This window comes from Cannabis sativa, chromosome 5 (assembly GCF_029168945.1).
Source record: "Cannabis sativa cultivar Pink pepper isolate KNU-18-1 chromosome 5, ASM2916894v1, whole genome shotgun sequence".
In the NCBI taxonomy this organism is placed as follows: Eukaryota; Viridiplantae; Streptophyta; class Magnoliopsida; order Rosales; family Cannabaceae; genus Cannabis; species Cannabis sativa.
The window spans coordinates 66,068,260-66,087,121 of NC_083605.1; the positions used below are offsets into that span (position 1 = coordinate 66,068,260).

Consider the following 18,862-nt stretch of genomic DNA (forward strand, 5'->3'; position numbering starts at 1 on the left):
GGACAAAACCTGAGCTAAGGGAAAAAGAGTGCAACATGAATATGTCTCCCCCTCATGCACATATGATCCATAATTCTTTGGTGATAATATATCTCATAACATTATTGTTATTACTTTTAAAATATCACCATATATAATCTTTGATCATATATTTTCTATAACTCTTTCAGAGTATGTATGGACTTCTAAATTATAGATGAGGGGTTCGTGGAACATTAGTCTTTATCCAACTAATTGTATCATTCATGTGTGTACACAACTGTGTTCATACGAAAAATTTAAAATTTCAAGTAGATATGAACATAACACATTAATGGTACTATAAATTTTCATTTGTGACAATGATGGTACTCCAAGACCATATATTTGTTCCATCTTGTTGTATGATCTTAATTTCCATATCAAATGATCATATATTTATAATTCTTGATACATATGAAGTACTTCAGGACTTCAATACTAATGAACAAACTTTATACATTAATATTTCTCGAAATACAAAAGAAATAAAAGTTTGTTCTTCAATTAATCAAAAACTCTTCAAGAGTCTATCACAACGTATAATTTACGTATTTATACTGCATAGACAACCATACATATTTTTCAAACAACAATTTACTTACATGTCTTTATTTCATACAAAGATCTTTGTCATATAGTGCGCGCGACTTAGAATTTATATCACTTAAGACATGTATTAAATTCTTCTAGAATTTTTAGATAAGGCTTATTTCAAATTCTCACTATTTTAGGAGCTCCAAATGAATAACTTTTGTTGCAACATTTATGTGACGCTTATAAATCCTCATAAAATATATTCCAGGCTATAATCAAATCATGATTATATTTTCTCAATATTTAAGCCTTATTTCAATCAATCTCATGTCTATGCAAATTTTGTACAACAATTCATTATGTACAAATACATATATGCAAATTTCTCATTAGAAATATATATTTGCACACCCTACAGGTCTTACTTCACTTTATGTGAGTAAATTTGCCTGGACTGCGTCATAATATTTTGGCCAAAAACAAAATATATGTCGATAATTCTCGACAAATCTAATTGTTAGAGATTTTATAACAATGGAAGAAAATCAAGATTTATTACAACTCTATTGTAAAATAATACAAGGATTAAAATAAGAGATTGATTAAATATATGTTACAATACATATATATACACTATATATATTACATATATATATGAAAGGTAGAAGAGAATATTACAACACATGTAATATAATATATGTATATATATAACAAGAGAATAATATATATAAACACTCACTCACAACCTTGAGTGTAGATTAGTGGGGATCACCATGACTTGAACAAGGTATTACACCTTTGTCCAAAAGCTTATTTCCCCCTATCTCTAAGCACTAAGGGAACTCTCTAGGAAATAGCTTTGGGAATTATCAAGCCTTTTAGGGTTTTCTAGCAATGTGCTTTCTTGATAGAAAACTTCATCTCACAATGAGCACATTAGACTCCTTTATATAGTGTTTAGGTGATCACTCTTAGGATTCAAACACACCATCTCATTTCTCTCATATAAATGAGTATTAATATAGGTTGTAACAACTATATTTCATACCATTTGAATCCTATCATCAAATTGTGTAACAACCCTTTTATTACACTAATAATGTGTGATCAACACATGAGTTACAAGTAATAACAAATTGTAACTCCTCTCCAAGTTACAACATGATGTAGGTTATAAAAGTGTAGGTTAAATTCATAAGTTACATATTTATTTACCATACACTTAATATATATTATTCACATATATTTATCACATTTTAATCTATACTTTATTATATTATAAAATAATATAACACTAATGCCATGATCATTGCTATCTCATGTTAGTTTATTGCATATGCAAACATTCAACATCTATTGTCGACAAAAATTTTATTATATGATAATTTCCTCCCATATTGACATAACTTTTAGAGATCTCTTTAAATTACATATTTTTAAATATGTTTATCATTTATAGGTACCTATATAGAACCACTTCAGGGATTCAATTATAATCAAATGTGCTATGTCTAACTTCTCTTGGGAGTCTCTTCAAGTACCGTTTTCATCATGGTTATCATTTTAATCATCAATACTTTATAACATTAAGGTATCTTTATGAGTACCTCTATATTTAACAACTTCAGGATAAATCAAATGAACATTTATTAATAATTTTTATATTGTTCATTTACGCTTCAGGCGTTTTCAACTCATTCTAACTCAACTTTGAATAATATTGATTTGCAGTTGGTATATATCATTTTGAACTATATTGTTCTTATATACTTTGTGCAATGATCATTTTTCAAAAATTATCATCGATCCCAACAGCTTCTCTCCCTCTGATCGAGAGAATTTTTTAAAATTGTGATATCTAATAATATTAATATACCTGTAGGGATTTCAATATATCACAATGAATCAATATTTATTTAAACTCATATATACTATATGACATTGAACTTCAGGCTCAATAAACTTCAGTTTCAAGTTCAATCCTTATGAACTTAATTCATTTGTAAGAATGAGATATACGTGTATAATTAGAAATACATAAATTTACACATTTTCTAAATGCATGATCATATAATTTTATCACATTAATAAGAAACTATGCAATAAAAATCTAACAATGGCTCAAGATTGTTAAAGAAATATAATTTAAATATTTTTTATGTGCAAATATATGCACATTCTTCTTTTGAGCCTTATAAATTAACAATGAGAAGAATCTTCTGGTTCTTCAACAAAATTTAGTCAAATCCTTTGACAATTTATTGCATATGGTTGATCATGTCAAAATAATTCAATTCATGAACTTCAGGTTCACTATAATTTGTATTTCAATGAAACTTTCATACGGTAATGTAAAATCACTACAACATAATCATTACAAGTTTCATTTTTATATACACGAATAATATAATTATATTATTCTCCAAAACATATACACTTTTCAGGAGTCACTATCATGTTTATCAAACTTTATATTTATTCAGGAATCACTATCATCAATTCAATGATGTGTATAATTTAAAAGATACATGACAACTTCATCATGTTATTGTAATGGTCAAATAGATATAATCATAATATATCATTCATTTTTCCTGGTATCTTTTTAACAAGTCATCTAATTTATTAATAGACTATTCATGAGTCTAATTATCATGACTTGATATATTATATATTTAAATGTATAACAAGTACATATAATAAGTTATTTATTATTACTTTCATAACTAGATAAAAGTTATACATCTAGGTACATACAAAGATATTTTACTACTCAAAGTAGCAATTGTATGTAAGACTTCTTCAGGAAGCTTTTTAAATAAACTTTTTGTGATTCTTTATCACTTTGATTATATTGGATCACTAACAAATATTAGTAAATTATATATCCACTTTTGGGAATATACAAACTGAATTATATAGTAACTATATATTTACATATCCTGTACCAACAATAGTTTGAAACTATTGATTTCAAGAAATAATAAAATATGTATACATTAATTTGCTTCTGGCATTACCAATATATGTGAAATCTATATTCTTTGAAATAGAATTTCATGTCTATTCATTTTCTTTAGGTAATGATATTTAAATATTCTAAATGTACAATAAGTTTGTACAATTCACATTCTATTAAATAATCAAGTATACTTTTATCTTGATTATAAGTGTGTCCGTACTACAGGTACATTCCACACATGATATATAGATTTCATGAACTTTGATTGTGTGTGGTATCTCATCTTTTGGTTGTTTCCACTTTTTTCAGAAAATATTTGAGTAGTAAATAATGTTATTGATTATTTAAAATCATTACATTCACTTCGGGGAATGACGTTGAACAAGTAGAACATTATTATAAATTTCTTAAAAATTTATTACTTGTTCATCCATAAAAATATAAGAAATTATTCAACAATTTCTTTTACGATATTTCAAAAAATATATGAATGCAATTTTTGCATAGTCTCCAAGATGTATGCAAAATTTAATCTTTAATATATGTCAGATTCTGTTAGGCTATTTTTAGCCTAAGTTTCGGGTCACATTTTATAGTTATTTTTCTTCTTTATTATTATTTTTAGAATAGAATTACGCTTGTTTTCTTTGGTTTCAGGTTTCTACACTTGGAATGTAGAAATTGGACAAATTTCGGAAAATGGTGATCTATAAAATAGAGAAAATTTTGAAAGAGAATAAAGCTGAAACTTCAAGCCTAAATTCGACTATGTTCTGATCATATTTTGGAAAAAATCAAAGCATAAAAGTTTTAGATCTCTTTTTTATCTTTCCAACGCATCTTGTATCAGCTCATTTAGAGTTTGGATGAGAAAGTTATGCTCATTTTACTAAAACAGATCAAAGGAGAAAATTCCATCTCGCCGCGGCGAGATTTCCATGGCCGCGGCTAGAAAGTCTGGGCAGAAACGTGGTTTTTTGATGCACTTTTGGCCGCGGCGAGCGTCCGTACGGTCAGGGGTATTTTTGTCCGACGAACCCTAAAAATTAGATATAAATAGAAAACTACGATTGGAAGGGAAGCGATTTGGAACCCTAAAACACAGCAGAAAGCGGCAGGAAGAGCAGAAGAAATCAAAGTGAAGATCCATAATCAATCCACCAACAGTTTCTTTCTCTATTCCTCTTTAATTTATTTATGTTGAATATTGTCATAGGAATGGTTATGGATTTATTTCTGAACTAAATTTTCCATTTAGGGAGGATGATGATCGTTGTTTAATGTTTTGCCTAGTTAATGTTTAATTGTCATTCCTCCATTCTTGTGTGTGAAATTATCTTAATTTGTGTTTAATTTCATGTTTAAGATTGATCACCTTGTGCATGCTTTATGATCTCAATTCGAAATCTGAAAAGTGAGAATTGAGAATGCTAAAATTGGATAATCGATGTTCTATGTGAAACGAGAGTATTCACATGACTTATGTGACAAGTAGATTATTACCTAATGCTGATTTCATGTTAGTTTAATTAAGGAATTAATTAGATAACATGTGATTTAGAACCTAGAAGATCTGAAGAGAGCTAGGTTACTTTATAATCTGTCATTCACTTCAAGAATAGGATAGCAATTAGGCATTAACGATTTGGGTTAACAACAACAGGATTCTCCTCCCTATCATCTCATCTTGCTTAACTTTAACTGTGTTATAAGTTTTCTGAATTACTCTAATCCTTTTAAATCTTAATTATTTTCGATTTGCCAAATATAATTATAGGTATAGTTTAGTAGTAGTTAATCCAATTCCCTGTGGTTCGACCTCACCTGTGTGAGTTTACTGCTTGATTGCGTATACTTGCGTAGTGTTTATAAATTTCGCAACAGATTCAATAATTTCCAAACATTGCAAGTAATAACAATGTATAATAACATGACTAATACGAGGAATCTTTAAAAGTAATTGACTTCAATTCGTATCATTCTCTACAGGGAATGATGAACAATAAATACATGCCTCATGTATTTAAATAACATTAGTCATGCTCATTGTTATTCTTATACTTTGATGTTTCAATGCAATTTTCTTAACATTCTTTTTGGGTATTCAAAACCCACTATAAAATTGCATCAATAATAATCGTTTTTAATGATTTTTTAGTTGTATTCACATAAATACAATCATTTTTTTTCTTCGATAAATATAAAATATTTACTTCAGGAAATGTTTGTCAAAATCTATATCGATATTAGATTACTTTTCATTGTCCTCAAAGAATACAAGAACATATATATAAAGTATTCATATCTTTCATTATATATCCATCAACTATATAATGAATATTACGTTTGCATAATCTTCAAGATATATGCAAGATTTTATTGAGGACGCATAATCTTTAGGATATATGCAATATTTTATCGAGGATGCATAATCTTCAGGATATATGCAATATTTTATCGATGATGCATAATCTTCAGGATATATGCAATATTTTATCGATGATACATAATTTTCTGGATATATGTATAATTTACACAGATTTTCTCTATCATATCATTGACACACATATATTGTAAATGTTATAAATGATAAGAACATAATATATATATATATGAAATCAATAATAAACATATAAAAGTATATACATACATATATAATATATAGATAAAAATAAAATAAAAAAAATATTCTTGAAATTGTTTCAGTCAGATGAGTATATATATAAATATATATTTAGTGTATCGTGACTTTGAAACAATTCAAGAACTTTAACAAAATACTTACATTAGGTCTTAGGCAGAGACTCATGCTTGAAGCTTGGGCAGAGACTCGTGCTGATAACGTGTTATAAAATAATATAGAATAGATTAGAAGAAAGAAGAAGAAGATGAAGAGAGAAAGTAAAAGAGAATGAAAATTTCTGAGTTGTTTATTCCAATGGGGTGAACTCCTATTTATATAAATACAAGAGTGAAATATTAAGAAACTAAGAAAAGGGAAACTAAGAAAAAAAGGAATGTTTATTACAATTAATGGTAATAAATAAAATATTTTGACATCCACATAATTATTAATATTCATAACATAACTTGAAAAATTCATTATTAAAGGCTAAATATTATGAGTTATTTGTTTGATTATTTGTATTTTTAAGTGAGTGCACACACTTTTTTTTGTTGTTACCAATATCTTTCAACAACATAAATTATTGTAAAAGAAAAATTGTGAAATTGTAAATGATAATTGGTGGGAAAGGAAGTTTAATACAATTTTATTATTTGACTCATTTGACAAATTAATAAAAATTCTATATTTGTTTTTTTTTTAAAAAGGAGAATTCTATATTTGCTTTCAAAAATAGATTTTTTCTAATCTAATTGACATTTTGAACAATATTTAAACTGAGAAATTCCTTTAAAATTGATTTGAGTATGTACATCTCGATCTTAGATATTTTTTAACACACCAAAAATGACAATAGTGTTGAACAACTTGTCGATAAAATAAAATAAAAAATAAAATAAAAAACAAGAAATTTAGGTAAAACAAGTCGAAAATTGTGAAATTCTTTTTAAAGTTATGGAGCAACACAAGTGAGGAGTTTGAATTTGGTCCACTTAGATTGGGGTGGGACCTAAAGAAAGTGTCATACAATTATGATGTTGAAGGGTGTAAATTTTGGGCTATGTGGCCTCACCAAAACCATTATTTGAATTTTGAGCACTTTTAGTCATTATTAATTATTTTTTAATTTTCCTTGCAAAGAAAAAAAAATCATATCTTAATTTGCAATTACCATACGATGAAAGGCTAGAGTAAACTCACTTTAGTATGACATTTTAGCCTTGGATGAAACTTTAAAATTCATAACTTTTTTAATATTGGACACCAACTATTTCTACTCTAAGTATGATATTGTTTATTTTGGGTCTAGGGAACCTTCCCAAAAAATCTCATACCAATAGAAATATATATATGTCTATCCTTATATACTCATAACTCTTCCCCTTTCAAGCTAATGTAGGACTTTGTTTGCATTCCCAATAATCTTTTCCTCAAACACTGGACTACATAGCCTCCCATCAAATGATCTTCCATTGCACCGCCGCTATCACCAAATGGAACACACCGCCTGACCTTCATTGTCAGGAAGACTTTTTACACAAGACACCAAACACGATCTCCAATCTGTTCACTCTCTACCAATTAGTGTACTTTCCTCCATAACCCTTCCCTTTCAAGCCAATGTAGGACTTTGTTTGCATTCCCATCAATCTTCTCCTCAAACAAAGGACTACATAGCCTCTCCTCAAACGATCTTCCAACTTGCACCGCTGCTATCACCAAATGGAACACACCGCCTGACCTTCATTGTCAGGAAGACTTTCGACACAAGACACCAAACAACTCCAATCTGTTCACTCTCTATCAACTAGTGTACTTTCCTTTAATGCATTGAAACGCATGCCTTACATGGAGCCCCACCACTATCTCGAAAGTTTTTTGCTCATTACTAGGCCAACTTTGGACAGAATCAGAGTACACCGCCTAACTGAGCACATCCACGGATATCATGAGAGTACACTGAGGCACATCACCTTAAGAGAATTAATTCGAATGGTTAATGTTGGGTTCTGGCTCTAATGTCAATTTGTCAAGGATCCTCAGACACCAACTATCTCCACTCTAAGTATGATATTGGTTGTTTTAAGCCTAAGCCCTCACGATTTTGTTCTTGGAAACTTTCCTAAAAAGCCTCATACTAATGGAGATATGTCCATCTTTATATACCCATGATCCTTCCCATTTCTAGTCAATGTGGAACTTTATTTGCATTCCCAACAATATATATAATCCTCACATATTCTCTCTCTCAAGTTATTCTATCTCTCTCATATCCCCAAATGATCAAAGGTTGCATGCAATATAGAGAAAAGAAGTGATTATATGGTGTTATTTTATAAAGAGAAATCAAATGCTTCAAACAAATTAGTTGTGTCATCAATTGTGAACATATCTCAACTAAATCTAATAAAGTCTGAATAATTATTTTTTTTTTTAAAAAAAAAAAAAAAACACTACAAAAAGTTAAAAAGAATTTAATAAATATGCTAACTCTAATCCTATAATTTATAAATATTAGTAATTTATATTTATCCTTATCACATTCTTTCTTATATTTTCTCTTTATAATGGTTGTACACTACTTCTCTTTTAATTTTTTATTAAAAGATAATTAAGAGTCAAAATAAATTAACTATGAATACAAATATTGTATATTGTGTTTTCAGTACATAGAGATTTTTTTTTATAGATTTTTTAATTTTTTAAAAATTTATTATCTTTTACAATTAAAAAATTCAAATTATGTATATAAAAATACATTGTGAGAACAATAAGAGACGACTACAAGTGAGATACGGTGATAACAACATGCGAGATATAATGATGACAACAATTTTAAATGATCGAGATATAAATATTACGAGAGAAAAAGTATTTAATTTTTTTTTTTTGAAACAAATTATTGAAATAATAATAACACTCTAATTTTTCTCTATGCTACCTATTTCTTTATTTTTAATATCGATAATTTTTTTGACTGAACAATTTAAAATTTCATATATACATTAATCCTATAAATAATAAAATTAAGATCTAATAAATAAAATAATTATTAATAATAAGTAATTTTAATGTTATTATATAGTAAAATAATGTTTTATTTTGTTAATTATTATATTCATAAATAATTGTTTTTTTATTATTATACTAAAAAAAATAGGATTGTATTGTTATATGTTTTGAATAAAATAATAACAATTCTTATAAGAAAAATAATTAAAAAAACAAACATAAAAATTAGTGTTGTGTAATATATAAACCCTCATTCATTCAATAATAATATTAAAAGGATTGTATTGTTCAAAAATAATATTAAAGGGTTTTTTTTATTTTAACATTTAAAAATAGTTTTTTTTTTATATATATATATTTTTACGAAATTCTACTTAGAAATTCCTATTGCAACTAGCACTCCAACCCAAATTACAACAAAAAATCGTATAGAAACTCCTATTGGAACTAGAGCTACAACCACTTTAAAAATCCAAATCGTAAATTTAAAAAAAATAAAATAAAATAAAATAGTATATAAAATAATTTCTCTAATATTAATAAGTTTTTCAGCAAAATAATACTAATAGTTGTGCTGTGTGTTTTATTTATTTATTTATTTATTTTGACAAAATTCTTAATAGCTGATTATGAGATTGATTGCCAAAGAAAATAAGGCAAACAAGTGATAAAAAATAAAAAATACAATCTTGGGGCTCAAAATGACCGAAACATTATTAGAGAGAATCGAAAGTGAAAGCTGAGAAAAACTGATAAGCACCTCTCTTATATCTCTCCTCTTCTGTGGACGTTATCCCCAAAACTCAACCCAACCCACCCTCACACCTTACTACTCTGTCCTCTCACTCTTGAAGGACATGGCGGCCAAGTCTCTCAGGCTGTCCACCACCACGGCCTCACCTTCTTCTTCTTCTTCTTCACTCACTAATTTCACCTTCAATGCCTCTCAAAGAAGGCCTGCCACGATTCTTTCTCCACAGGGCTTTCTGGGGCTTCGTCCTCGACCCTCATCTTCTTTAACTTCCTCTTCTCTTTCCCACTTCTTTGGGAATGGTCGTCTCAGCTCAAAAGCTGTTAAGCTCACTGGTTCAACCCAGCAAAGCCGAAGAAGAAACCTATCTGTTTTCGCCATGGCTGCTGATGGTATGTTTGTTTTCTTTCTTTCTTTCACTCATTTCTTGTTCGGTTTTGATTGTTTGAAGTGTTTTTTAAACACCCTTTACCTGAATTTTGTAAATTCGATTTATTTCATTGAGTTTGATAGTGAAATGTGCGTGTAAAGTACTTATAATGTTTAATTTTGATTCAGTTTTTTGTTTGCTTTGTTCTTGATAAGACTAAAACTAGCAGAGTGCCTATAATATGAAAATTTTAACATGTTAGATGTTAGAGAGTGTCTCGTATCATTAATGTGATGATATTAGTACATGTATAATACTACGCCTATGTATACTCTGTTTATTATCAATTAGTTTTAAATTAGAACTCATACATCTTAACCTGCTATCAAAGTCCAAATAGCTCAAATGTTTCATCACATTAGCCCTTTATAAAAGCCACCATCGTATGGAGTAGATTAGTCCATTCATCCATTGCCAACATTCTAGTTTGTAACTGAAAACTTTCTCTTTCTCTTTTTGGCAAGAAATTTACAGTTAATTTCCTGGATATAAACTTCAATCAGTATGTATAGCCTGTGATGTTTGGTGCTAAGAAAGGTTCACTTTCTGTCTCATATTGAAAAATGTAACTTAATGATCTGGATAGTGTAGAATGTTTGAAAAATGTAATTGGTCTATGGATGATTCTTCTCAAAATAGCAGAGATAAACTTTGTTGTTTTGTTTTGTCATTTTAGCTTCAGCGGAAAAGCGAGCTGTGCCATTGAAAGATTATCGAAATATTGGAATCATGGCTCATATAGATGCAGGAAAGACCACAACCACAGAAAGGGTTCTGTTTTATACAGGAAGAAACTATAAAATAGGAGAGGTACATGAGGGAACAGCTACTATGGATTGGATGGAGCAGGAACAAGAAAGAGGGATTACCATAACTTCAGCTGCAACAACCACATTTTGGAACAAGCACCGGATTAACATAATTGATACTCCTGGCCACGTGGACTTCACTCTTGAAGTGGAGCGAGCCCTCAGGGTATTGGATGGTGCAATATGCTTGTTTGACAGTGTCGCTGGTGTTGAACCGCAATCTGAAACTGTGTGGAGGCAAGCTGACAAATATGGTGTACCCAGGATTTGCTTTGTTAATAAGATGGATCGTATGGGGGCAAATTTTTTCAGAACCAGAGATATGATTGTTACAAATTTGGGTGCCAAACCACTGGTGATTCAGCTTCCAGTTGGTGCTGAAGATAAGTTTAAAGGTGTTGTTGATCTTGTGAGGATGAAAGCTATAATTTGGTCCGGGGAAGAGTTGGGTGCAAAGTTTGAGTATACAGATATTCCAGAAGATCTTCAGGAGCTGGCTCAAGAATACAGATCTCAAATGATAGAGAACATAGTTGAGCTAGATGATAGTGCTATGGAAAGCTACCTAGAAGGAGAAGAGCCTGATGAAGAAACCATAAAGAAGTTAATTAGGAAGGGTACCATCGGCGGTAGTTTTGTGCCAGTATTATGTGGCTCAGCCTTTAAGAACAAGGGTGTTCAACCATTGCTTGATGCTGTTGTAGATTACTTGCCTTCACCACTCGACGTGCCTCCTATGAAGGGTACCGACCCAGACAACCCTGAAATAATAATAGAGAGGTCTGCTAATGATGATGAACCGTTTTCTGGACTAGCTTTCAAGATCATGACTGATCCATTTGTGGGTACCCTTACATTTGTGAGAATCTATGCTGGGAAGCTGTCTGCTGGGTCATATGTGATGAACGCAAACAAGGGAAAGAAGGAAAGGATTGGTCGACTTCTAGAGATGCACGCTAACAGCCGAGAGGATGTTAAAGTAGCTTTGGCAGGTGATATTGTTGCCCTTGCAGGTCTAAAAGATACCATTACTGGTGAAACATTATGTGATCCCGACAATCCTATTGTTCTCGAACGGATGGACTTCCCTGATCCTGTCATTAAGGTGGCAATTGAACCTAAGACTAAAGCTGATATTGATAAAATGGCTACTGGTTTGATTAAGCTCGCGCAAGAAGATCCTTCATTTCATTTTTCACGGGACGAAGAGATTAACCAGACAGTCATTGAAGGGATGGGAGAATTGCATCTTGAGATTATTGTTGATAGGTTAAAGAGAGAATTCAAGGTTTGTATATTCTTCCTCATTGCTTAATATTGTCTTTCAATACTACCTTTTTTTTTACGCCTCACTTGCTCTTATCACTTTTGCAGGTAGAAGCTAATGTTGGAGCACCCCAAGTGAACTACAGAGAAAGCATTTCCAAGGTAGCAGAGGTGAAGTACATACACAAAAAACAGTCTGGTGGGCAAGGTCAGTTTGCTGATATCACTGTTCGGTTTGAGCCAATGGAAGCAGGCAGTGGATATGAGTTCAAGAGTGAAATCAAGGGAGGTGCAGTTCCAAAAGAATACATTCCTGGAGTAATGAAAGGTTTAGAGGAGTGTATGAACAACGGTGTGCTAGCAGGCTTTCCCGTTGTTGATGTTCGTGCAGCACTAGTAGATGGTTCTTACCACGATGTAGATTCTAGTGTATTGGCGTTTCAGCTTGCAGCCAGAGGAGCTTTCCGGGAAGGGATGAGGAAAGCTGGCCCTAAGATGCTCGAGCCAATCATGAAAGTTGAGGTTGTCACACCTGAAGAACATTTGGGAGATGTTATTGGTGATCTCAACTCCAGGAGAGGACAGATAAACAGTTTCGGCGACAAACCTGGCGGTCTCAAGGTAACATAAAGTTCACTTGAACACAACTCATTTTATTTTAGTTGAAATAGTTCATGAACGTTCATAGCTTTCGGGGGTTGAACTTGCAGGTGGTTGATGCACTGGTTCCTCTAGCAGAAATGTTTCAGTATGTTAGTACACTCAGGGGAATGACTAAAGGGCGTGCTTCCTACACCATGCAGTTAGCCAAGTTCGACGTTGTGCCTCAACACATCCAAAATGAGCTTGCTGCTGCCAAGGAGCAAGAAGTCACTGCTTGATCTTTCTTTTTCTCATGCTTGGCAAATAATAATAGTTTACAATTTTGTATGGCAAATCATAGTTTGTTTTTTTCACCTTCATATTTTGTATCAGGAACTCTCATGTCAGATTCTAACAAGAGAACAAAAGATGTATTATAGGATATTCTTTTTTAAGTGTGTCTAGTAAATGCTTCAAATTCATGTCATTCCTCATTTTAGCAAAAGAAATATGGCTTTATGAGATTATGTTTGAAGAGAATCAATATAAATTAAGGTTATAAAAATGAGGTTAATCTAAGTGAAGGCAAGGGTTGCTTGAATGCACATCTAAGAATAATGAAAGTAATTCTCTTCTTTTGAGTACTTTGTCTTGCATTTCAACTTTCAAAAATAATAACGATTAGGACAACGTAGACAAAGATAAACATAGATCTCATCTTTCGAAGGAAAATTCATTGGGATACTACTACTTTTGCCTTGTTAATTTCATCAATGCATTCAATTTATAATTTTTCTTTTTTTGTATTCATATCTGTTCGAATTTAAATATTAATTAAAAATCATCACTGAATATTGGCGGCAGAATAATTGCATAAACATTGATTTCCGGTTAATATTTTAATTATTACCATTAATTTTCATTGATATTATAATAACTAATGCCCTCTAAACTCATTGAGAACACTAATGATACGTATGTGAACCGATATTTATTTTGTAATGCAAAGAAAAATAACCTGCATCAATAACTAAAATATATCGAAGAGACTAGAGTGATTAAAAGTGTTTAAAACCAACATTTCTAAGCCATATATGTGAAACAAATTAAGGATCTCAAAATTTTTCAACCGAGTAGCTTTGGACAATTAATCACTCGAATTCACACTAGAAAAGAGTACAAACATAAAATAATGAAAAAGCTTTTTTCTCTTTGTGGTTCATAAGAATTGGATAATTTATTTCATCTAATCTGGACAATTCCCGCATTGACCAGCTTCTGAATCTTGGCCATCACCATTGGGTTCTTGGTGTGCTCTTGTGCAGACTTTGGATTTTCCTGGAAGTCAATCAATACCTGCCCACATCCCAAAATTACCTCTTAGTCCCCTATCAAATTTAGCATGGAATTTACAAGTAACCGATAAAGAAACTTTCGAAGTATAAGTACCTGTCTCATAACGGGATCTGAGAGGATGTTCTGGATTTCTGGGTCCTGCATTCCTTTGGCCTGCAACATTATCAAACAAAGTTAACACAACTATAAATCATAAAGATAATGTCTTTTCAATAAGAATCAACCCTAAGAGAACAATTGTTCAGAAGAAACTAAACCTGTCTCTCTTTCAATTCATCAGGAGTCAAATCTCCACGACCAGCCTTATTAATTTGATCAACACATCTGTAACAAAAGAATTTCCAACGGCATTTGGTAAGCAAACTCTACTTATCATATGCAAGTTTGTGTTTAAGTTAGTGCTTATCCTTTTGCATGTCATACCTTCTAACACCATCAAGTAACTCCTGGTTTTGAGGGTCATGTTTCAAACCTAGTTGGTATGTCTCCAAAGCCTTGTCATATTCCTTCATGAAGAATTGCACAGCACCCTTTCTGGTATAGCCCTTTGAAAATGTAGGATCAAGCTCAATACACTTCTCTGCATCCTTCAAACCCTCGGGAAGGGCACCAAGTTTAGTGTAGCAAGCAGCTCTGTTACTATATGCCTGTAAGAAACACAGCATCAGTTCAGCAAAACTTGCTCGTAACAGAAGCTAATAATTGTATTCTTTGTAGCCCAATTCATAAAGACATTGGAGTTGATCCTACCTTAGGGTCTTTGGGATTTCTTCTCAAAGACTCAGTGTAATGCTTTATAGCCTCCGGGTATTTTTGTTGTTTGAAAAACTCATTTCCTACAAATGGATTTTTGCCATAAAATCAGTCAAGCAACATAATTTACACACACAAAAAGCATTGTCTATGCCGTTCAATAAGAAAATTAGTCTAACCAATTGTAGACATAGAAAATTGAGGAAAGAAAAAACAGAGCAACCAGAGAACATAAAAATAGTCAACAAGGACTGAATGTATCTTACTGGTCAACAATCAACATACCTTTCTCACGCTCCTCATCAGCCAACTTGGGGTCAAAACATTCTTGCTGCTCCAACTCCTTCTTAGCTTTCTCAGCATCATTTAGTTTCTTTAAAGTATCTGGGTTCCGATGCTCAGTAAGAGCTTTCTGGAAACTCTCAATGGCAGGTTCATAGTCCTTCGAGGTTTTAGCCATTTTTGCAAACGCAGTACCTTTCCTAGTCAAAGCCTTAGCTATCATCTTGAAATCCGATCTAAGCTCTCTACCCCTCTCAACAGCCTTCTCACAGTCTTTAATACATTCATCATACTATAGTAAACCACAATAACATAAACATTTGTCATTAACCATAACCCAAATGGCTCAAACACACAAATTTGGTACCCCAAAAGCTATAAAATGATAGCTAATACATTCATACATTCATTAAATCGAATTGAGATGCAGGGGTTATAGAATATAAGGGTTTTAGCAAAGAACATACCTTGCCCATTTCCAAATAAGTTGCAGCACGGTTCAAGATGTATGAAATTTCTTCATCATCCAACTCTATGGCCTTGGTGTAATGCTGAATCGCTGTATCGAAGTCCTTCTTCTTGTAAGCGACATTACCAGCCTCTTTCTCCTTCTGAGCCTCGGCCTTTCTCTCCCTCTTCTCCCTCTCCTCCTCATCCAATTCCATCTGCTCAGGTTCAGGCTCAGGCTCTTTCTCCTCCTTGGGCGGATCAGCCTCAGCAGATCGCTTCCTCTCAGATGGAGGCGAAGACGAAGCCTCAGGCATATCCATATCATCCCCAGTGGAATTACGGAACTTCACGTTAAGCAAAACCCCAAGAGCTTGCATCACTCTCTGATCCTTAAGATAAAGGTTAAGATTACTAGGGTTTTTCTGAAGTTCCTGCATCATCTTAACAAAATCAGGCTGTTGAAGATAAGGCCGAGTAGTCGGATCAGCGGTGAGCTTAGCCCACATCTCGGGACCAGAGAAAGCATCCCCGAAAAGATTAGTCGGCGGGGGAGCTGAACGGGCCCTCGAAGCCGAAGATTGAGCGTCGGCTAAGCCAGACTTGAGGGCTTCATTGTTCGGGTCGATCTCGAGACCTTTCTTGTAAGCTGAAACGGCATCGTCAAACTGACCTAAGCCGATGTGAGCGGCTCCAAGACGGCTGTAGCCTTTGGACCAGTCAGGCTTGAGTTCTACAGTCTTCTTGGCATCGGTTAAGGCTTCAGAGTATTTGTGGAGAGAAGCATAGGCGGCGGATCGGTTAGAGTAGAGGACGTGGTTGGTTGGGGAGAGAGATATTGCGTCGGAGAAGTGTGTGATGGCGGAGGTGAAGTCGCCGGAGGAGAATGCGGCGTTGCCTTTAGCTTTGGCTTCTTCAGCCATTGAAAAAGGATTGGAAAGAAGGAATTTTTGAGTGTGTGAATAATTCTTTGTTTCTCTCTTTCCTTCTCTAATAATATAAAAAAGAAAGGAAAGGGTTTAGAGGACCAGAGAGTTCTGGTGTGAGTAGAAACGGGTTGGTTCTGGAATGTTCTGTTGTTTTGACCGTATGGCGGGTATGGGTTGTATATTGAGGATTCGGGTCTAACCCGACTCGTTCCGTTGTTTTAATTAATTAATACTTAGATTAGGAAAGTTCAAATTCACGTTGAGAAATGGGAGGTGGTGTTTGGTTAGAAGTAAGGAAATATTTTATTCTATTTTTTCATGTGGTTTCATTTTAGAATAATTATCTTTTTTACCCCCTGTACTTATGACACTATACTATTATGCCCCTTAATCTATTCAGCTTGTTACAAATAGTCCTTGTATAATTTTATATGCATACATTTAGTCCTTCTGTTTATTTTGTTTAAAAATACTGTTTGTATTGATGATGTGGTATTATAACAAAGGATAGAGTAGTAATTTCATCTCTTTTTAGAGGGAAAATTGACTATGAGGTGGCATAATAACTGACAATGAAAGATGATTAAAAAATGATTTCATAACCTTTTAAAAAAAATTTAATAAAAATAATTTTATTAAAATAATTTCAATCGTTTTTTAGCAGTTCAAATTAGAAAAAGGTGTAAAATTAGGATTCTACAGTATTTGAAGAGATAGATATCACTAGAAAGAACATGAGATTTTTGGAAAATTAAGGTAATGATATTCTATTTTTTGGGATGTTATTTTTTATTTTTTTTTTCCTGTGATTGTAATTTTTATGACTTGTAATTTATTTTCCTAATGGTATATAATTTTTCAACTACTATCTATGTATAATGCCACATTATTAATTTAACAGTCAACTTTAGTCAATTTTAACAGAATTAGATAGAAGGATTATACTATTCCAACTGATATATTTTAGGGGGTATTTTTAACTACACTTATAAATTAAGGGGCATCATAGTATAGTGTCATAAGTACAGGGACTAAAAAAGTTAATTATTCTTCATTTTATGACATATTTATTATATAGTACTGAGAAGTGGAATAGATTAATGCAAAAATTTAATGAAATAAATAAAAAATAATCAGTAAATTTGTTTGGCTTCATAACTTGAAAATTGTTTTTAGTTTTAAAAAACAGAAAACAATTTCTAAAAACTAATAAGGTCGTTTGGCCAAATTTTTTAAAAAAGTGAGTTTTAAAAAACTAGAAAACAAAAAATATCAAAATTATGTTTTCAATTTTTAAAAACAATTGTTTTATCTAACATATTATATTTTATATTTTTGCTTACATATCGAACCCTAGATCCAGATTCAGACCCGAACCCGAACCTCGACCTCGACCCCGACCCAGATCCAGACCCGAACACGAATCTAGACTCGGACCCTGACCCCGACCCAAACCTTAACCTAGACCCGAAACCGGACCCAGACCCCAGCCTGAACCCCTACCCGGACCTGGATCCCAGACCTCAACCCGAACCCGAACCCAAACCCGGACACCGAACCCGGACTCGAACTCAGACATGGACCCAAACATAGGACTTAACCCTGACCTGAACCCGAACACAGACTCGGACCCAGACCCGAACCTGGCTTGGACACTAGACCCAGACCCAGACCTGAACCTTAGACCCTAAACCCCGTACCGAACCCAGACCTTGAACCTCAAACTTGGACCCAAAACCCGGACCCCAAACCCCAAACCCCGACCCATACACCAAATCCTAACTCGGACCCGAACTTGGACAACGGACACTAGATCCAGACCCGGACCCCTGCCCCGACCCCAGACTCGGACCCAAACCTAGAACCCAGAATCAAATCCCAAATCTAGACCCAGACCCGGACCCGGACCCAGGCCCAGACCTGGATCCTGACCTCGACCCCGACCCTAACCTGGATTCAGACCCAGACTCGAGACCCCCGACTTAAACCTGGACCCAGATCCTGGACCCGTACTTAAACCCATAACCAGACCAGGACACCGAACTTAGGACCCAGATCCAAACCTGAACCTGAACCCAAACCCAGACCCCAAACCTAAGCAC

General features: G+C 32.9%; 2 protein-coding genes across 2 annotated transcripts; one reads left to right on the forward strand and one right to left on the reverse strand.

Moving 5' to 3' along the window:
* The first annotated feature begins 9,813 nt into the window (after window positions 1-9,813).
* LOC115716276 (elongation factor G-2, chloroplastic) lies at window positions 9,814-13,480 on the forward strand. Its single transcript, XM_030645035.2, has 4 exons — window positions 9,814-10,298; window positions 11,013-12,433; window positions 12,520-13,032; window positions 13,122-13,480. The coding sequence occupies exons 1-4, from the start codon at window positions 10,013-10,015 to the stop codon at window positions 13,290-13,292; spliced, it is 2,391 nt and encodes a 796-aa protein (XP_030500895.1). The 5' UTR covers window positions 9,814-10,012; the 3' UTR covers window positions 13,293-13,480.
* A 568-nt stretch (window positions 13,481-14,048) lies between these two features.
* Window positions 14,049-16,975, reverse strand: LOC115716282 (hsp70-Hsp90 organizing protein 3). The gene is made up of 7 exons (XM_030645043.2): window positions 15,852-16,975; window positions 15,388-15,676; window positions 15,100-15,185; window positions 14,773-14,996; window positions 14,607-14,673; window positions 14,443-14,502; window positions 14,049-14,349 (listed from the first exon to the last, which is right to left on the reverse strand). Exons 1-7 carry the CDS (start codon window positions 16,752-16,754, stop codon window positions 14,236-14,238), a joined length of 1,743 nt encoding a protein of 580 aa, XP_030500903.1. The 5' UTR covers window positions 16,755-16,975; the 3' UTR covers window positions 14,049-14,235.
* Window positions 16,976-18,862: the final 1,887 nt, after the last annotated feature.